General features: G+C 38.3%; 1 protein-coding gene across 1 annotated transcript; it reads left to right on the top strand.

Moving 5' to 3' along the window:
• Positions 1-3,537: 3,537 nt before the first annotated feature.
• On the top strand, positions 3,538-14,202 carry LOC149814124 (uncharacterized). Its single transcript, XM_089988916.1, has 3 exons — positions 3,538-3,960; positions 12,761-12,885; positions 13,981-14,202. The coding sequence occupies exons 1-3, from the start codon at positions 3,573-3,575 to the stop codon at positions 14,194-14,196; spliced, it is 729 nt and encodes a 242-aa protein (XP_089845042.1). The 5' UTR covers positions 3,538-3,572; the 3' UTR covers positions 14,197-14,202.
• Positions 14,203-18,792: the final 4,590 nt, after the last annotated feature.

Here is an 18,792-nt window from a genome sequence, read left to right as displayed (position 1 = left end):
TTTCCTCTACCCCAGTTTATATATCACTAGGACCCATAGCAGAACCCAGTTTTGGTCCTGCAACATCAAATATTAAATCCATATATAGATTATCTTGTACCACATTCACTCATACGTCAAAATTGTTCCAAAATTCTTCACCATGAAGTGTCCAATTTTGATAACCACTCACAAAACCCTTCTTGTATAGGTAATGTCTAACGTCATAAGGTTCTACAAATCGATTATTTTTACACATCGTGCATGGGCACCTGATTTGATCGATGAGATCCACTGTACTGACACTTACCGTTGCAAATTCAATAAAACTATCAACACCATCCATATATTCAAGCAACACCTCATTATCGACTATCCTACGATATATCCATTCATGGTTTGCAGTCATTTTATCATATAATGTTACAGATATTATCTTCACCAGTTAAAAGAGAATCATAATAATGGGTCGATGAAAAAAATATCAAATTTATCATACATTGTTAGATATATATATATCACAAATATATTTAGAAAGATGAAATCACAGTCATAATCACGATACATTCAATTTAAGCATATTTTCATAATACAATTTCATATAGAGTGCATAATTAGTTCAAAAATTACTTCATGCAAGCATGGATACATGATAAATTACACACACACACACACACACACACACACACACACATATATATATATATATATATATATATATATCACAAAGATATTTAGAAAGACGAAATCACATTCATAAACACGATACATTCAATTTAAGCATATTTTCATAATACAATTTTACATGAAGAGCATAATTAATTCGAAAATAACTTCATGCAATCATGGATACACGATATATACAGATATATATATTACAAAGATATTTAAAAAGATGAAATCATATTCATAAACAAAATACATTCAATTTAAGCATATTTTCATAATATAATTTCACATAGAGGGCATAATTAATTCAAAAATAATTTCATGCAAGCATGGATACAGTCACGTCAAACATTGCAATACATTCAATCATTCATATCACAATAATGTTAAACATGTACCTGCAACAAACACACTCAAATATCCTGCTAGCTACTACCATGACTAGCATGAACTTCGAACTACAAAAATAAAAGCACTTCTATTTATATACATTCAAATCATGCTCAGCATGATCTCCGAACTCCAGCAAAGCAGTCCTAGATATCCACAACTAAGTGAGTGTGTGAACAGAAAAGTATTGCATCCAAGAAGGTAAATAACATGTGATTCGCTTGCATCACTTACTCACCACAGGTATTTACCTGATTTACATTGCTTTTGCCTTTGCATTTTTTTCTTATTTCTTTTTGCATTGCATTTTTAGCCGCATGCAATGCTTAGCACTAAGCATCGCGTAATTAGCTCAGCTACGTACCTACAATGCACATTTATATACGGCAATGGCAGCGCTCTGCCACCGCCTGGTAGAAAGAGAGAGGCGGTATACCTGCAGACTCACCAGCAAAGGGTATCCAACCACGGGTCGACCTACCAGAATAGGAGGACGAGAGGGGGTCAAGAGAGAAGAGAGCGATCGAGGCTGCCAGAGAGGAAGGAAGATGAGAGGGGTAGGAAGAAGCGGAGGTTGATGAGGGAGGGTCGCAGGTGTGTGTGTTGGGGGGGGGGGGGGGGGGGACTTTGACGGCTGCCGGTCGGAGGCTGGAGGTCAGATGGGAGAGGATAGAGGGCGAAGAGGGATGAGGGCGACGATGAGAGGGGAGGCGCAGTCGAGGAGAGAGAGAGGAGGAAGGCGGGTTTGACCCTCTGTGGCCTATTAAGAGCACGATGAGGTTGTCAGAGAGGGATGAAGATGAGAGGGGGGGGGGGGGGGGGGGGGAAGAAGAGGAGGTCGGCGAGGGAGGGTCGCAGGTGGGGGGATGAAGGTTGGACGGGAGAGGAGAGAGGGCGAAGAGGGGCGAGGGCAGAGAGGGAGGTGGGGTTGTCGAAGGCTGGAGGTCGGACGAGAGAGGAGAGAGGGCAAAGTGGGACGAGGGCGGAGAGGGAGGTGAGGTTGCCTGAGGCTGGAGGTCGGACAAGAGAGGAGAGAGGGCGAAGAGGGAGGTGGGGTTGTTGGTGAGGCAGAGAGGGTGGGTCGGACGCAGGGGATGAGGTCTCCGGAGGGCATCATCGGTGGGTCGTCGGAGAGCTGGGACAGAGATGGCGAGTAGGGGGCAGAAGAAGAGGAGGTTAGCGGGCGACGATGGCACACGACGACGGGCGACGTGCGGTGGGCGGTGATGGTCGGTGGATGCACACGGCAGTCAATGGATGAAACAGAAAGGAAAAGAAAGAGACTCGTATTAGGGTTTTATGGGGAAAATTAGCGACAAAAAGATTCTGTCTCAAATTTCAGCTCCAATTAGCAACTAATTCGAGACAAACAAATTCTGTCGCTCATCCATTGCGAAGCTAAGACGGAGTCTAAGATAGATTTTTTTTATCGCTAAGCCGTCGTTAATTAGCAACGAATTTTGAGACATAATTGTTCTGTCGCTAAGTCCGTCCCTAATTCCAATTTTAAGAATAACTCATTTTCTCTAGTTAATTTGTCATAAATTTACAAAAAAATATTTTTGTCACAATTTTTTGTGGCTAAGTTTTTCTTATATTGTATCACCACCACCATCCATTAACATTGCCAACACCATTATCATGTTACCACTGTTAGTCTCATCACCATTATCATTGCCATTGCCATTTTTACCATCTCCATCCATCGTCATTGTCACAATCACCATTATGGCTAGGTTTTGCTAGTCTTATAACAATTAGGTTTAACAATTGAGTTTTGTTATTTCATGGTGATTGAGTTTAGCTATTTTATTGTAACTAAATTAAGTGGGCTTGAGTTTGGCTAAAACTTTAAAAACTGGTGAGTTTCACTGGATCAATAATGATAGTGGTGGTACGGTGATAATGGTGGAGAAGCGGTAACAGTGATAATGATGGGAATGATGGTGGTAGAGTAAAAAAAATTAGTTGTAAAAAACAGTCACACAATAGAAATTTGTTAATTTTGTGAAAATTATGTTTCACAACCGAGTTTCCCCTATTTCGATGTATAGGCAAATCTAACTGTAAGTTTTGCAAACAAAAATAGAGTATTTTTTTAAAATATGAGTTATTCCGATGGTCGTTGAATTATTTTATGATAAATAAAACCGTGGAGTCTAAGGTAAGTATCGTAGATCACAAGACACTCTTCTTTTCTTAGGTGTGGCAAGTGCGACGAGTATCAGGTGTATTTTCTTTCTGTTTCAGATTAAAAAAACATATCAATAATACATTTTATACTTTTGCTCTTGAGGAAAAGGAAAACATTTTATTAATAGAAAAGCTGTTTTATACTAAATATTAATTTCTACATTGCCGATAATTTAGCGATATATAGGCGATATATCTCATGTTTGTGGGTCCTACCAGCGAGCAGCACCGAACACCTGAGCAGTTGAGTCTTGAAGATTTCATGTGGCCTTATTAAACAAGAGGATGACACAGTAATCCTGAGAGAGAGAGAGAGAGATCATCTGTTGAATCTTTGTTCGATGGCGAACCCTAGGAGGTCAATCGCCCTCCCCTCTGAGTCATCGACCATCATCAACCTCCCGAGCAACCTCAGCAGCAACCCCCAACACCAGTTCTTCCTTCCCCTCTTCTTCAAGAGGCCCCATTCCTTCCCTTTCCTCCTCATCTGCTTCCTTCTCCTCACTTGGGTCTCCTTCAAATTCCACAACCATTACCACCACCAGCAGTTCTACGATGACCCACACGGCCAGCGCCACCACCACCAAGAGGGCGACCCTTCTCGAGCCATGGACGACCACGCCAACGTGAGGAGATACGACCCTTCATCCGTCCTCCCCCGAGGCTTCGGCGACGACCGCGGGTGGCTGCTTAATCCGGTCGCTGCTGCACTGCAAGCAGGCGTTTCAGGTCTCTCTGTGTGTGTATGTGTGTGTGTGTGTGTTCAGTTTGGGGCAACAGATAATGGGTATCTTTCTTTTTGTGCTGTGTGTGTGTTGAATTTAGGGCAACATGATAAATGAGTCTCCCTCTCTCTCTGTTGAATTTGGAGCAACATGATAAATGGGCATCTTTCGTTTTGTGCTCTCTCTCTCTCTCTGTTGAATTTGGGGCAACACGATAAAGGGGAACCTTTCTTGTTATTTTTCTTTCATCGTCTCCGACTCTTCGAACAAAATGTGGAAGGAAGTCTAGAAGTGCTTTCCCACACCTGTTTAGATGGGTCGGAAGCAGCAGGCTCCCTCATGGATGAGGGGGGCGGTCTCGGGGTTTTACGCTGTTGGGCGCGGCAACCATAGCTCAGCAGGAACTTTCGTTGTATTGATTTTCATTGCAAGTAAGAAGAGAAAAGCGAAAGTGCTTGATTTTCATTGTATTGTTTCACCTATACCCTTCCCCCCAACCACCATCTCTTTCTGTTGAATTTGGGGCAACCCTACGCATCGATGGTTTCGTGTCTTTTTTGTTGCTACGTTTCCTAATTTCTTGCTATTCTTACAAGATCGACTTTTGAAATTTTCCTTCTGTGGTTTCATGTTGAAATTTACCTGGCCGTGGCCTTTTATGATTTTATCGCATGTAACTTTTTTTGTGCGTATTATATGTATGTTTCCTTTGACTTAGGTTTGTGGTCGTGCTGGGTCTTGTTTGTCTTTAGCCACTATTTTGTTTTCTTCCATAGGAGAGTGGCGTTTTTCTGATGGTAATGTGAACTTGGTTTTGGTAATTCAAATACAAAAAGAAAATGACCATTACGTTATTAAGAAAGAAGTGAATCACATAAAATTTCTTGCATCTTTTAGTTGATTCTTTTGCTGCATGAGTAATCTGCAGAATCCACTCTATGAAATATAAGTTTTAAGGTTAACGTATTGTGGAAATTTGACTTTTGTTGTGTCTTTTGCCGATGTCAATCCAGTCTTATTGTTTCAGCACATATCGAGCTATACGATTTAAAGGTTATGGAAACAAAATTAGCTAGTGTTATTTCAAGTTTGAACTAATCAAATACTTCCATGGTTGCATTACGTTTCAACCATTTTCAAGCATCCCACATTCATCCTACAAATTCCATCCAGTGTCTCCAAGAGCGCCTCTTCACTTCATTTTGTTATTCAGAATCATACATAGACGTGCCAACCTAAGACCGAGTCAGTTTTGTTCATTTCTCTCCTTGTAACCATTTGTTGATATTTATTCAAGTTGGTAAATCTCTAGATTGATATGTCACTTATTGGTCAAAGGACTGGTGTTTTTATTTCTTCAGCTGATATGTACGTTCTTTTTTGATGAATGGAATCAAACAAGGAATGTGTACAGTGTCAGACTTCTACGGTATTTCAGTGACTAAGGTACTTAGTGAGAAGACTGTCAGCGATATTGGTGGATGTCTCATACAAAAGATTAAGGTGTTAAAAAGTGTAAAGTTGTTTTTTAGATGAGAACTTGAATAAATCACTCTAATTTTGATTTGTTCAAATGTATGAGTTCTGCTCATGTCATTCAATTTCTGCAAAATTCTTTTGGAAGATCACTGTAGGCAATTTTAAACGGTCCTAATTAGGAGTCTCTTGAGTCTTGGTGATATTTGAATATTTTGAAAAGTTTTGAGTGAAGGTTGAAAACTATATCTGTAAACGAATCGTCTTAGTCTATGTGGAGGGCAGAAGTATATTTCAATGGATTTCTTGAAGCACCTGCGTGACGGTTTTGTATCTTATTAAATCACACTCCTAAATATCCCAAGAAGAAAAAACAGTGAGAAATGAGTTCAACATGTTTTAGAAAACTGAGTCACCCTAGCGTGCAATGTGGGAGATGTTGATATTGCAAGTTTCTGATATGATGTTGTAAGGAGAACTTTATGAATGTGTCCATGCATGTCACTTGTTTACTCATGGTTAATAATGTTCTTTTGCATTTCCTGAAGGCACATTCAGGTGAGTGTGGTCACAAATTGAATTCCTTCCTTGGAAAGAGTTGATATGTCATGCTATACAGCAGTTCATTTGGCAGCAAAGTAGTGCTGAAATCCAAATTTCCCCTCAGTTCATTTTCTATTGTTTTCTGTTCCATCTTCATGTTAGCTTTCATGATATGCTGAACTTCAGCAATTAGCTTGTTTTTTTTTTTTACATTGTAGTGTCATGGCAGATATTGCCAACATAGGAACTAAGATGCTCATCCACAACAATGAGTTTTCTGGCATTGTAACATGACATAATGGGAAGAGAGTGGTTTAGTTACTTATGGCTGCGTGTTGAACTTCACATCTAAGAACTTGAAGTCGTGATTATTTCCCTAGCAAATTTGAGTTGAAGATATTCTCATATTTGTCATTTTGTTATATTCATTCCCTCTGCAAGACTTTTACCTTGAGCTTTCAATGTTTCCAACAACCACCTATATAATGAGAGGATTTGGACGGCAGTGGCCAGGTGTTGGAAGCATTGTGATGTTGAGACTTTCACTTTCGGCACATCTAAAGAAATGCTGAAAGAGCAGGAGTATGATTTGCAGAAGTTGGAGGTTGACACCACTAAGGATTGGATATTATAAGTTAAATAATTTGTAAAGCAAGAGTCAATGATGTAGAGAAAGGTTCAATAACTTGTGAGTTGTGGCTACATGTTCAACTTGATACTGAAGTAATTGAAGACTGTATAACTATCTTATAACCAAAGATGGGTTAAGGTCGATCTTATTGCTTTCATCATCTCTATATTGCTTCTACTTGATCTTTGAATCTTTCTAACCACCAGCTCTAGTGTGAGTGCCAAGTGGATCTTGACTGCAGTAGCCAGGTGAGAGAAGCATTGGGATGTTGGGAATTCCACTTCCAAAGGAGAGGGAGCAGGACTGTAGGAGTATGATTTGCAGAAGTTGAAGGATAATGCTGCAAAAGATTGGACACAAGTTAAACAATGTAGAAAGCAGGAATCTATAATGCAGAGAAAGGTTTGTAAAACATATTGTTAAATATAATAAAATGGGTCTCACACCATCAAAAGTAGGATATAGAGGATCACAGATGATGGGGGGGATTATGCACATCTTATTTATCACTTAATCCATTCAACATTTACATGACTTTGTCTTCATTTTTTGCTGATCTTTTATTACTGCAAGTTCATTGGTAGAAGTCATAGAACTTTTTGTTATAGTCTTAGATTGGCATTATATATACTAGTAAGGCAGGTCCAAGGATGAGCACTAATAAAAAAAAGGTATATACATAACCATACGTAAACAAGTGTAATATTGAAACATAATAATAAGTGAAAAATAAAAAGAAAGAAATAAAAAGTGCATTGTCGTTGAATTTCTTATGCGAATAATTTTTATCTTGGAATAAGATGAGTTTCATACAAATATGCAATTTCAATATTGTTTACAAAAAAGGATCTAACAAAGAATTACTTCAGTCAAATTTTTATATAGCCATAGAGTTATAAAAGCAGAAGACCTGCACATAAGTCACAGATTGGCGAGAGATACCAAAGTGTTGAATTCTATCTGCAGTGAGCAGCCTCTCCTCACAGCCAACGTATAACACCCAACCTGCCCTTGGGTAGTACACTGGGTCCCAAATGATCTTACGCCAATGCTCAACTGGGTGCTTCTTTCTGATCTCTTCAAAAATCACCCTCCTTGAAAGCTTGCCAGCAGGTCTGCCATGCCACAAGAGCTGAAGTGAGAGATCATCAAGGGTGACACTAAGCAATTGGCTTCTGAGAGGAATCAGATTGAGGAGGTCCAAAGGGGATTGATACATCTAGAGCAGGTCCGCTACCGACCATTGAATCTGTTAGAAGGCCAAGGAATACCCATGATCACCCACCTTGTTAATCAATATCTCACCAAGCCAAGGTTCAGACCAAAACCTGATGCTACATCCATAGTGGACGTACCAAGAAACCAACTGGGCGATGAAACGCCAGCCCCGCACGATCCCTTTCCAACCTACTGACCCTCTTCTAGCTGCAGAATTGGACTAAAGGGATCTCAGCCGAAGGAAAAAAATGTACATATCATATCTAAAATTAGAGAAGGAAAAATTTATCATCTTGATTTAATTTAATATGCACATTTCATATTTAAAAGTTACGGAAGGAAAAAATATGTACAACGAAAATTCTAGAATCTAATAAGAAAAAATATGGTGAACCATATAAACAAAACGGAACACATAAATGCACCATTTTATATAGATCTCGTTTGGCCATTAATCCAAAATGAAATAATGCTCACAATTTTAAAATTCTTATGCAGAATACAAAGCATACTTTTACTATGGAGAACCATATAAACAAAAAATAACACACAAATGCACCATTTTATATAGACCTCATTTGGGCATTAATCCAAAAAGAAATAATGCTCACAATTTTAAAAATCTTATGCAGAAGACAAAACATACTTTTACCTTTTAAAATGTTATATTTCTTGATTGTTTGTGTTAGGGTGTCAAGTATGTGAGATGAAAAATCACAGCGGAACTTCAAACCTCAAGCATGAGCATGGAGAAATCATGACGGAGAACAAGTTTAGAAGAAGAGAGAAAGGGTGGAATTTGCAAATGGGATCTTACTTTATTCTATCAAAATGCTAGATGCATTGTTTGATTTCCTTCACATTGCATGAATATTTAGGGTGTGTTTGGATTCACGTGATTTCTCTAGAAAGAAAGAATTCACATTTCTTAAAATTATAAATTTTGTTGTTTGGATTTTTTTTTTTGAGAAAAAGAATTCTAAGACTCTAAAATTCCTCTTTTAAAGTTCCCACCTCCTTAGGTGGGAACCCTAATTCTCTATTCCTGAAATATCGAGAGTTCCCCACCCCCACCCCCACCCCCTCCCCCCAACCCCTCCCTTTCGCTCTCCCTCCCTCTCGGTTGCCTCTCCCTTCCTCTCTCTCTCTCTCTCTCTCTCTCTCTCTCTCTCTCCCTCTCTCTCTCTCTCTCTCTCTCTCTGCCCTAGCGATGACCGTTCATGGTGGCACCGATGCATGGGGCAGTTCTAGTGGTGTAGATCCAGGGGGTCTTAGTCCACTAAATAGCGGTAAAGATGGGGCCATCACCATCTCCGGCAAAGATCCGTTGAATTCTGGTAAAGAGATTTAAGTGAGGAGAGGATGATCTCGGTCGGCAATCTGCTGAGGACCCTCGGCCCAGACGGAAGCTCGCCACTCTGGTGTTCATCGAGGAGGCGACTTACGATCACTCGGCTGAAGGGCATTCATTGAGGAGAAGACCAACAATTGCTCAGCCAAACCCCTCTCTCTCTCTCTGTTGCTTTGGTTTCAGACAGGATTTGACAAAATCTCGTTCACCCCCTCCCCTCTTGCTTTGGTTTCAGACAGGATCCTGTTTTCTCCCATTGATTAACCCCTCTCTCCAAACAAGAGAATTCTTAAGATTAGGAATTCTCTTTCCTCACATTTCCATTAACTGAGAATTCTCTTTCCATGAGAATTCTTCTCTAGTGTATCCAAACACACCCTTAATGAAAAGTGGAAGTCCCTTGGCCAACCCCATATATGTGTGTTTTATGGCCAGAAAGAGATGTTTTTGGTTAGGGTATGAAACATTGCCTATTTAAGACAGTCATAATATATAAAGATATTTAGAGAGCGAGTGGTATTTTTGGTTAGAATATGCAACGTTACCTATTTAAGGCAGTCATAATATATAGAGATATTTGGAGAGAGAAAGAGAGAGTATGAAACGTTGCCTATTTAAGGCAGTCATAATATATATATATATATATTATGGAGTAATGCTCCGGAAGTACCTACTCCCACATACTAGAAATCATGGTTGTAGGTTGTATATTTTCAATTAAACCTTATGGATGTACTCAACATAGTTTATTTGATAGGAATCATGCTTTGGATCGTGTTTTTTGGACATAAAAATAGAATTCTTTAAGTCATGAAATTTTGATACATTGTGAGCCGTTGATTTTTAAAGGTCTTAAAAAACATAAATGTATGCTATAATCACATGATCCAAAACTTGTTTTCTACTAAATAATGCTTATATATCATATCTATAGGGTCTGATCAACAAAAAAGTTTAAGAAATTTGAAATCTAAAGTTTCTATTAGGTTGGAGTAGGTACTCCGGCAGCACCTTATATATATATATATATATATATATATATATATATATATAGAGAGAGAGAGAGAGAGAGAGAGAGAGAGAGATTGTAACTCATTAAGTTTTTGCAAAAATTACAACATGCCATGTAAGTAACACTTCTTTTATTTTTGAAAAACCATATAAAAATGGCTAAACAAATTTTAAATGACATTGTCAAACCACATGACAATAATGTCAATTAAAAATAAGTTGTAAAGCATCTAATTTTTGCACATATTACCCTTAATTCTGCTTTTATAAGATTTAGGATATATATATATATATATATGTCTATTCTCTTTCATTATCTTCAACCCTTTAGTCAGCCCTGATTGTCAGCATGAAATGGGATCATGTTCTGCCCCACTGACTTAATTCTTTCAGGGAAATAATTTATCTGATCAACTTTGATAGGAAGGATCTGTGTTTGTTAATGAATCGAGGGAGAAGAACAGAAAAAAGTTAAGGTGAATTTCAGTTTTGTCAAGCATATGCAAGAAAGTGAAAGATTGATGTGTTCTCATCCTTTTCTTCTTTTTCAAGAGATGGACAAAAGTATAATGGGATCAGGAATATCGTTCACCCTCTCTCTGATGTTTTCATCTTCTTTCTTTTTGGAGAACATGCAACAAGAAAATTGTAAGGATAGAAAATTGAGAAAAACAAGGGAGAAATGGAAGAAAGAGTTGATTTAAGAAATAGGATCTGGGAAAAGTATCTTATTTCAAGATTGAAAGATGGTGAATGAATGAACTAGTGGTCAAGGAAATAATCTAGCCATCTTATCTTGATTGATAGCCTTGATGTCTTGAACTCACAATCTCATCTACATGCTTGTAGATCCATGACAGAAATTTTGAAAAATGACCCTGAATGTCTCATGATTATAGTCCCAAATATCGGTACAACAGTATCTCAGCGAGGCTATTTTTCACGATATTATAGGTTTGGTGATAATTGTCGGAAAAATCTCAAGAAAATCTCGGGGCTTAAAAAATAAAAAAATATATAAAAATTACAAAAATAAGTAAGAAAATATCATGTTTAGATTATAAAATACATATATAATAAAAGGAATAAGTAAAAAATGCAAAATAAATAAGAAAAACACATTTAAGATGCAGAAAATAAATAAAAACAGTATCAGTAATTGATAATATCATGATATTTATAAAATATTGTGATATTTTACCTATAATATCATTTGCTGAAAATACAGTGATAATATGACAAGATTTTGAAAATATCGCTGATATCTGTGACTATGCTCATGATTATGGGCTCTTTTCTTAACATACTTATTATTACTTTATGATCTACAATAGTAAAGTTAGGCATACTTACTCTTTATTAGAAAAAAGAAATCCAGAATAGTAAACTATATGCAAAGGGATTCACTACCTAAAAGTGTAACTCTATTTGCTAGGGAAGTTAAATTAGTCACAATACTTCACCTTCATTTTTTTCAGTCCACATTCTTCACCCGGATTATAAATAGGTTCTCCATGAGAACTTTCTTTGTCAGTGTAATAGATGAGTTCATAAAGAACATTGTATTGGTATTTTCTCCCAACTCAAGTTCTGAAAAGTGCCTTCAATAATCCTTTTTCTTTTTTATTGTTTAAAAAAGGTCATTTTTTGAAGAAGATTCTTTTATAATATTCTGGATGGTTGATGCCCATACCCTTACTGCCAATTGGTTTATCACAGTGTTGTTGTCCAAGACAAGAGATCTGTTCATTGATCCATCATTCTGTCACTGCATTCAATGATCCTTTTTCTCCCAACTCAAGTTCTGAAAAGTGCGTTCAAGAACAAACTAAGTAATGCAGGCTGAGAAGCACATAAGCAATAGAGGTGTTAAATTGCAGGGTGAAATATAAACAACAGTGTTAAATAGTAATTGAAATGGTTGTACTATAAGAAATATCCAAAAGAGGAAAACTTGGACAAGCACACGTTCCTTGGACACACAGATGAATGCAGACTGTGACCACCGATAAAGACAAATAAATGCTAAAAGATAGTTTATAGAGTTAAATGCAACTATGGGATGCAAGAAATATTTAACCAATTATATAATGATGTTGAATTTTTCCCAGTGGAGGTGAGACTTGTGTTTGAGCTCTAGAGAGATTCTGGGAAGAAGCGCTTGCAAAGCCTTGATGTGGTCCTGTATTTCCCTTAATACATTTTTCTCGATGAACATCAATGGACATGAGCACCCAAGGTGATAGCAAACGTGCAATCTGAAAATAAGTGATCCTACTTTGCTGTGACAGAATGATGGAAGGATCAACTAACAGATCTCGTCTTGGACAACAACACTGTGAGAGACCAATTCATAGTGAGGTTATGGGCATCAACCATCCGGAATATCATAAAAGTTCTTTAAAAAAGAACTTTTTTAAACTTGGCTGTTTTTGTTCAGCATTTTGATGCAAAATTTTGTTCTGCTATATATTTTCCCATCTCCTTCCCTTGATTATTGTACTTCTAGCTTGTATTTTTTTTCGAAGTTTATATTGTTTCCTGATTTTCCCACATAGGAATGTTTGCCTACAGGGGGCGCCCAATCTTGTAAGGCAGTACATGTAGGTCAGATCAGGCCAGGTGGTGTAAGGGGTAATCACAGGCATCATACTTGCAACGAGACCTTAATCATCTGGGGTGCGGCAACAAAGTTTAGGGTAAGCTTTCCTTGTTTCATATACAATGTAAAGAGGGATTTATGGCCTTAAGTTGTGTGTCAACTACACTGAGACATGCAGAAAGCAGTTTTGCTTGGGAGTTGTATCATGGTAAACAGTGTTTGTAATGACGTAGTGGTGCAGGGTGCACCCCCAAGAGTCCTAGTGTAATAGTGCACTGCCACTCCTGGCTGTTGTGCCAAGTATGCACTAAATAGTGCCTACCTTCAGGTTTTTCAGTCTCTACAGGAATGTCAGTCAGGAGGGTAGGTCACTTTCTTAGGCCAGACACACATGGAAAACATACACGCACATTAATTATATATATATATATATATATAGGGTACAGGATCCATGCTAAATATGACATGGTGCTAAATGCAACATTTTATTTGATTGCTGGTGTTTTTTCGAAATTCTAACCATAAAGATGTGATGGATAGGTTTTATAAGGTTTCAGAAATCAAGGGCCCACCATTTTTATAAATTTTTGAGGCTCCAAATACCATTTTTTCCATCCAAAGTGCATGATCCAAGTGTCGATTTTAGCAAATCAATCATGCCCTACACATCTATAGGGTTGGAATTGCGAACCCGAAATCTAATAGCATATTTCAGTTAGCACTGTGCCCATTTAGCACAGATCTCTCACATATATATATATATATATATATATATATATATATATATATAGAGAGAGAGAGAGAGAGAGAGAGAGAGAGAGAGAGAGATTCCTTTATCACGCACATTTCTGTTCTTGTTGGCTGAGAGTGGGGTATAGAGGGTTCCACTCATCCGGTAAGGGCAACTTGTGGATGTCACCAAGTTGACAGGACGTCTCAAGCTTGAAACCCCACGGGTGGCATTCCGCATCCCTTGCTGCAAGGTCAAAGCTGGGTGTACTCCCCGGTGGTCTTGGGGGACCTCGATTGTTTTACCAACTGGAGGCTAGCCAATGTGCAGTCGGTAATGGGGAAGGGAAGGGGAGGTTTCCTCTGGATTATCCAGAAACAAAAAAAAGCAGCTAAATCCTATATATATATATATAATTGTCTGAATAACTTGAGGGCATTTATTTATTTTGGTTATGCGCAGCTGGAAAATGCACACATTTCTGAGAAAGGTTATGCCGAAGTGACAATTGGTGGGGATGAGATTGGCATTGCCGCAAGCCCAAGTGGAATAGCACACGCACTAGTCAATGTTGATCGAGCACGGACCACCTATTTTCTTGGATGTCAGGATGCCATCTTTAACTACAGTAACTCAAACACGGATTTTAAAGTCTGGAAAGATCTCTTAGTTATATGACTTCAATTCACATGTTTTTCCTTTTCTTTCTCTTGCTGATCTGCTCACTTCCTTTCGCCTAGTCCACTGATGGTTGGAATTCTGTACTCTCTGTTCCATATTCGTTTTGAAGTTTTTGATAATCAAGGAAAGCCACCTCACTCACTCGCGGTGTGAAAGCCCTTGGTCTCCCTTGTCCACCTGTGATTTCACCTAGCTCCGACCTTGTGGCGAAGCGAGCACATCCCTTTCAGCTTGGTGACATTCTAGAGTCGCCCTACCAGATCAGCTGAGCCCTTGTAGGCATATTTTACAAAACCTTTGAGTCGGGGGGGGGGGGGGTTCTATAGCAAAATGTGATGCACCAAAAATGTGTCTATGCTGTATCAATTGACAGGCATTCAATTGAAACATTTTATCAGACACTGAGCAAATCCTCTTATTGGGCGTGAGTACTTTACAAAGTACTCGAAGCACACAAAACACAGAAAATCGCTGCACATGTAGTGATTTTCTGTGTTTTGTGTATTATACAGAAAATCACTGCATTGTAGTGATTTTCTGTTTTTGTATTTTACGCAAAATTACTAGAGTGTGGCCCTGTCAAAACATGTATGAGAATCTTGAACAAAGGCTGCTTGGCTTAGCTTGATTTGCATAAGTTTGGATAAATCATTAAGAGGAAATATATATTTGATAAGATATTTGTCGTATAATATGTAAATAAATTAGGTGCTATGTATTGCATGTATACAAGAAGGTAGGAGCTCATTTATTCGATTTATCATTCCTTGAAGAAAAAAAAGTATAAATAAATGGGTTCATTAATGCCTTGTTAAGTCCCTTTCGAAAATCATATTTGCAGCTGTTTTATGTTTAATGTAAGTATGATGTTGGATAGTTTACTTAATAAAAAACATGTTTTATATTAGGTATTTTTCATGCTCAGATGTGTTTCTAGAGAAATAAAAAAATCAATGGCTCATATTGCACTTGAGCAATAAAAGCTCACTCCCAACACTGACTTCCTTCTTCATTCTTACAGAAGGTTTACCACGCCTTCCTCCCAAGAAGAGCCTCAAGGCCAGAAACTAAACTTTGTTGAATACATTTGTACAGTTAGATCTAACATTTGACCCCAGCAGATCCACTCAAGCAAGAGAGCGGACTGCTGTATGTAGGGGTGGAAAAATTTGACACGACCCACCAACCTGCTTCTTAGCCGGGTTCGGGTTTGGCTTAAATGGGTTTGTGTCGTAAACGGGTCAACCCGCCTAACCCGTTTATTAAACGGGTCGGGTTCGTGTTAGGGGTATGCCAACCCAGCTGACCCGTTTAATAAACGGGTTAGGCAGGTGGGTCAACCCGTTTACCTGAACCCGACCCACCAACCCGCCCGCCAACCCGTTTACCCGACCCGCCCCGTCCACCCGCCAATCTGTTTACCCGAACCGACTTGCCAACCTGTTTACCCGACCCGACCCGTTTATTAAACGGGTTAACCGTGTCGTGTCAGGTTACCCGTTTACTAAATGGGTCGGGTTCGTGTTTGCCACAGCTGACCCATTTAATAAATGGGTCGGGTTCGTGTTGAGGTATGCTGACCCGCCAACCCGACCTGATTGCCACTCCTAGCTGTATCTTAGTGCAGTTCAAAACCTCTAGATTTTCTCATTTCTACATTTCCCAAAAAAAATAATTTTGACCTTTTTATAATTTTAAATAAGAGAATATGTCCAAATACCTTCTTAGCCAAAGTTACCTTATGACTCATTTTAGAGTCATTTCTGTCCTGCAGCAAGTACTAAAATCCTTGATAAATAAAAAGATATATGAGTTGTAAGAAAAGACTGCATGTACCTGGCTATTCTTTGCGTTGAGGGTAGGTTTTGCTTTAAGGGCTGCTCTTCTTCAGCTTCAGGGATGTACCCCTAAAACAGAAGCACCCTTTAAAGTTAAAGGGCAGCATTGCTTAGTGGATGCGAATGATGGCTCATCTGCAGCCTTTTCAAAAAGAAATGCAACAAAAATGAAAACCCCAAACCCTAGATATGTAAAAGCCTGTCCCCAGCCTGCTGCAAAAGTGAGGGCAAATAACAAGTTCTCCTGCAGGGAAGGGCTTGCATTCTATTGTAGATAAAGAAAGACTAATATTTGAGCTGACTTTTCAGAAGTTATCTAAGTATGCTCACTTTTAATTTTTGACATCATTTGCTGTTTTAACTTGGTCATGTTTGGCGCTGTGCCTTTAGAGTATGTTTGATGGTTCGTTTTGTGTTCCGTGCAATGCACAAAACGAAAATGAAGTCGAGAACACGATTTTTAACAAACATTGGACGCGAAGGATGGCATTTTCCGTGCGTCCGCCACATTCATTAATGTGTGTGATTTTTTATCCACCTCTCTTCTGTTACAAAAGGAACAAGAACGGAGGGAACAAAGTTAAAAAAAAAAGTTTGTTCCACCGGCTGGTGGACCTACTAGAGCACTGAGTCGTCGTGCTTCCGCTCGTGGAGGAGCCCCGACCTCTTCTTTCCCACCATCCATCGCTTCTTCCTCCGCATGGCCCTCTGGCAGAGCCCCGTCGGCAGTCTCACCACGGCCAGCACGACCAGGTTCATGAGCCTGCACGGGCAACAACAGCACACCGTCGCACACTCGACAGCGACCTCCACGAATAATCAGCATGGCAGAGGCTCCTTCTTCAACAGAGGTTGTCGTCGGTCCATCGGCCAGTGCACGATCGACAATGTCGTTTGAATGCCGTGATCGACCAACATCCCTAATCACCACCAGCATCGTCATTGGTTAGGAGAAGGCGAGGGCCGGCTAAAAATTGGCCATAACGAAAGGGATGGGCCGGCCCGACAGGGACAATTTGGTTCGGGAGGGGGATGGTCGTCTGAGAGCACTACAAGAAATCTGCGAATTAGCGATAGTCGGTATCCGTCGATAATCCATCGCAAATCCGTCGCCAATCCGTTTAGCGACGGATTGACGATGACTTAGCGATGGATAACGTCCGTCGTAATTTCCTGATCACTAATTAACAATAGAACTGATCTGTCGCTACTTCCATCGTTAATTCCCCGCGGATTAACGAATGTCATGATCCGTCGCTAAATAAGGACTGATTTGGTTTTGTGACAGATACACATATGTTGCTAAGCCGTTGCTAAAATGTCACGATGGATACATTTTCGTTGCTAAATTCCGTCACCCAATTAACGACGACTTAGCGACGAATTACATTCCGTCACAAAACATTAGCTGATTTAATTTTTGAGACAGATTAATATTCATCCTTAATCCGTCGCTACATTTATGATGGGTATTAGCGACGAAAAATAACCATCGTTAATCCATCACAAAATTTTAAAAAAATAAATAAAAAAATTATTTTAAAATATAAATATCAAGAAAAAAAAATTATGTTATACAATTTATATAACCAGTGTATAAAAAATAAAGTACACATAAAAAAAACATATACAAAAAGGTGAAACAAATTTAGCACAAGCTATAAGTGAAACAAATTTAACAACCCACTATAATCCTCGTCAAGTACTAATTAGTTATAAGTGAATATATATAAAGCTTTTGTTTGAAACAACAAGTACATACAACAAATTCAATACACGAATCTAATCATCATCAAGATTTGGAACATCATCCTCTTCATTATCTCGATCTGCCCATTCATCCATGCATGTACCAGCTCCTCTACGTTGATCATCTCCAGTATCCAACAAGAGAACCAAAATGTTAGTATTGATAAACAAAATATAATGAAATAAATTATATGCAATGCACCTAATCTAAGAAAATCAAAGTAACATGGCAGAATGACACATTGACTAGCAATAAAGTGAAGAACATTAACAGAATTTAGATATATGTTTTAAGGCAGACAAAAAAAATTCATAGTGATTCAATCATATAAATATGTGTTCTAAGGTTGTCAAAAAAATGTCATAATGATTCAAGCATGCATATATGGTTTATAAGGCTGTCAAATAAATGTGTTATGTATCACAATCATGCATATATGTGTTCTAAGGCAGTAAAAAAACTTTCATAGTGATTTAATCATGCATATATGCGTTATAAGGCAGTCAAAAAACTTTCATAGTGATGAAACCATGATTATATGTGTTCTAAGGTTGTCAAAAAGCTTTCATAGTAATTCAATCATGCATATATGTGTTATAAGGCAGTAAAAAAACTTTCATAGTGATGAAATCATACTTATATGTGTTCTAAGGTTGTCAAAAAACTTTCATAATAATTCAATCATGCATATATGTGTTATAAGGCAGTCAAAAAACTTTCATAGAGATGAAATCATGCTTATATATGTTCTAAGGCAGTAAAAAAACTTTCATAGTGATGAAATCATGCTTATATGTGTTCTAAGGTTGCCAAAAAACTTTCATAGTGATTCAATCATGTATATATGTGTTATAAAACAATAAAAAAACTTTCATAGCGATGAAATCATGTTGTCAAAAAACTTTCATAGTGATGAAATCATGCTTATATGTGTTCTAAGGTTGTCAAAAAACTTTCATAGTAATTTAATCATGCATATATGTGTTATAAGGCAGTCAAAAAACT

This window comes from Nuphar pumila, chromosome 15, assembly GCF_984573655.1.
Source record: "Nuphar pumila chromosome 15, dmNupPumi1.hap1.1, whole genome shotgun sequence".
Classification (NCBI taxonomy): domain Eukaryota; kingdom Viridiplantae; phylum Streptophyta; class Magnoliopsida; order Nymphaeales; family Nymphaeaceae; genus Nuphar; species Nuphar pumila.
The sequence above is the reverse complement of the archived record's forward strand: the minus strand, read 5'-3'. Positions and strand labels throughout refer to the sequence as shown.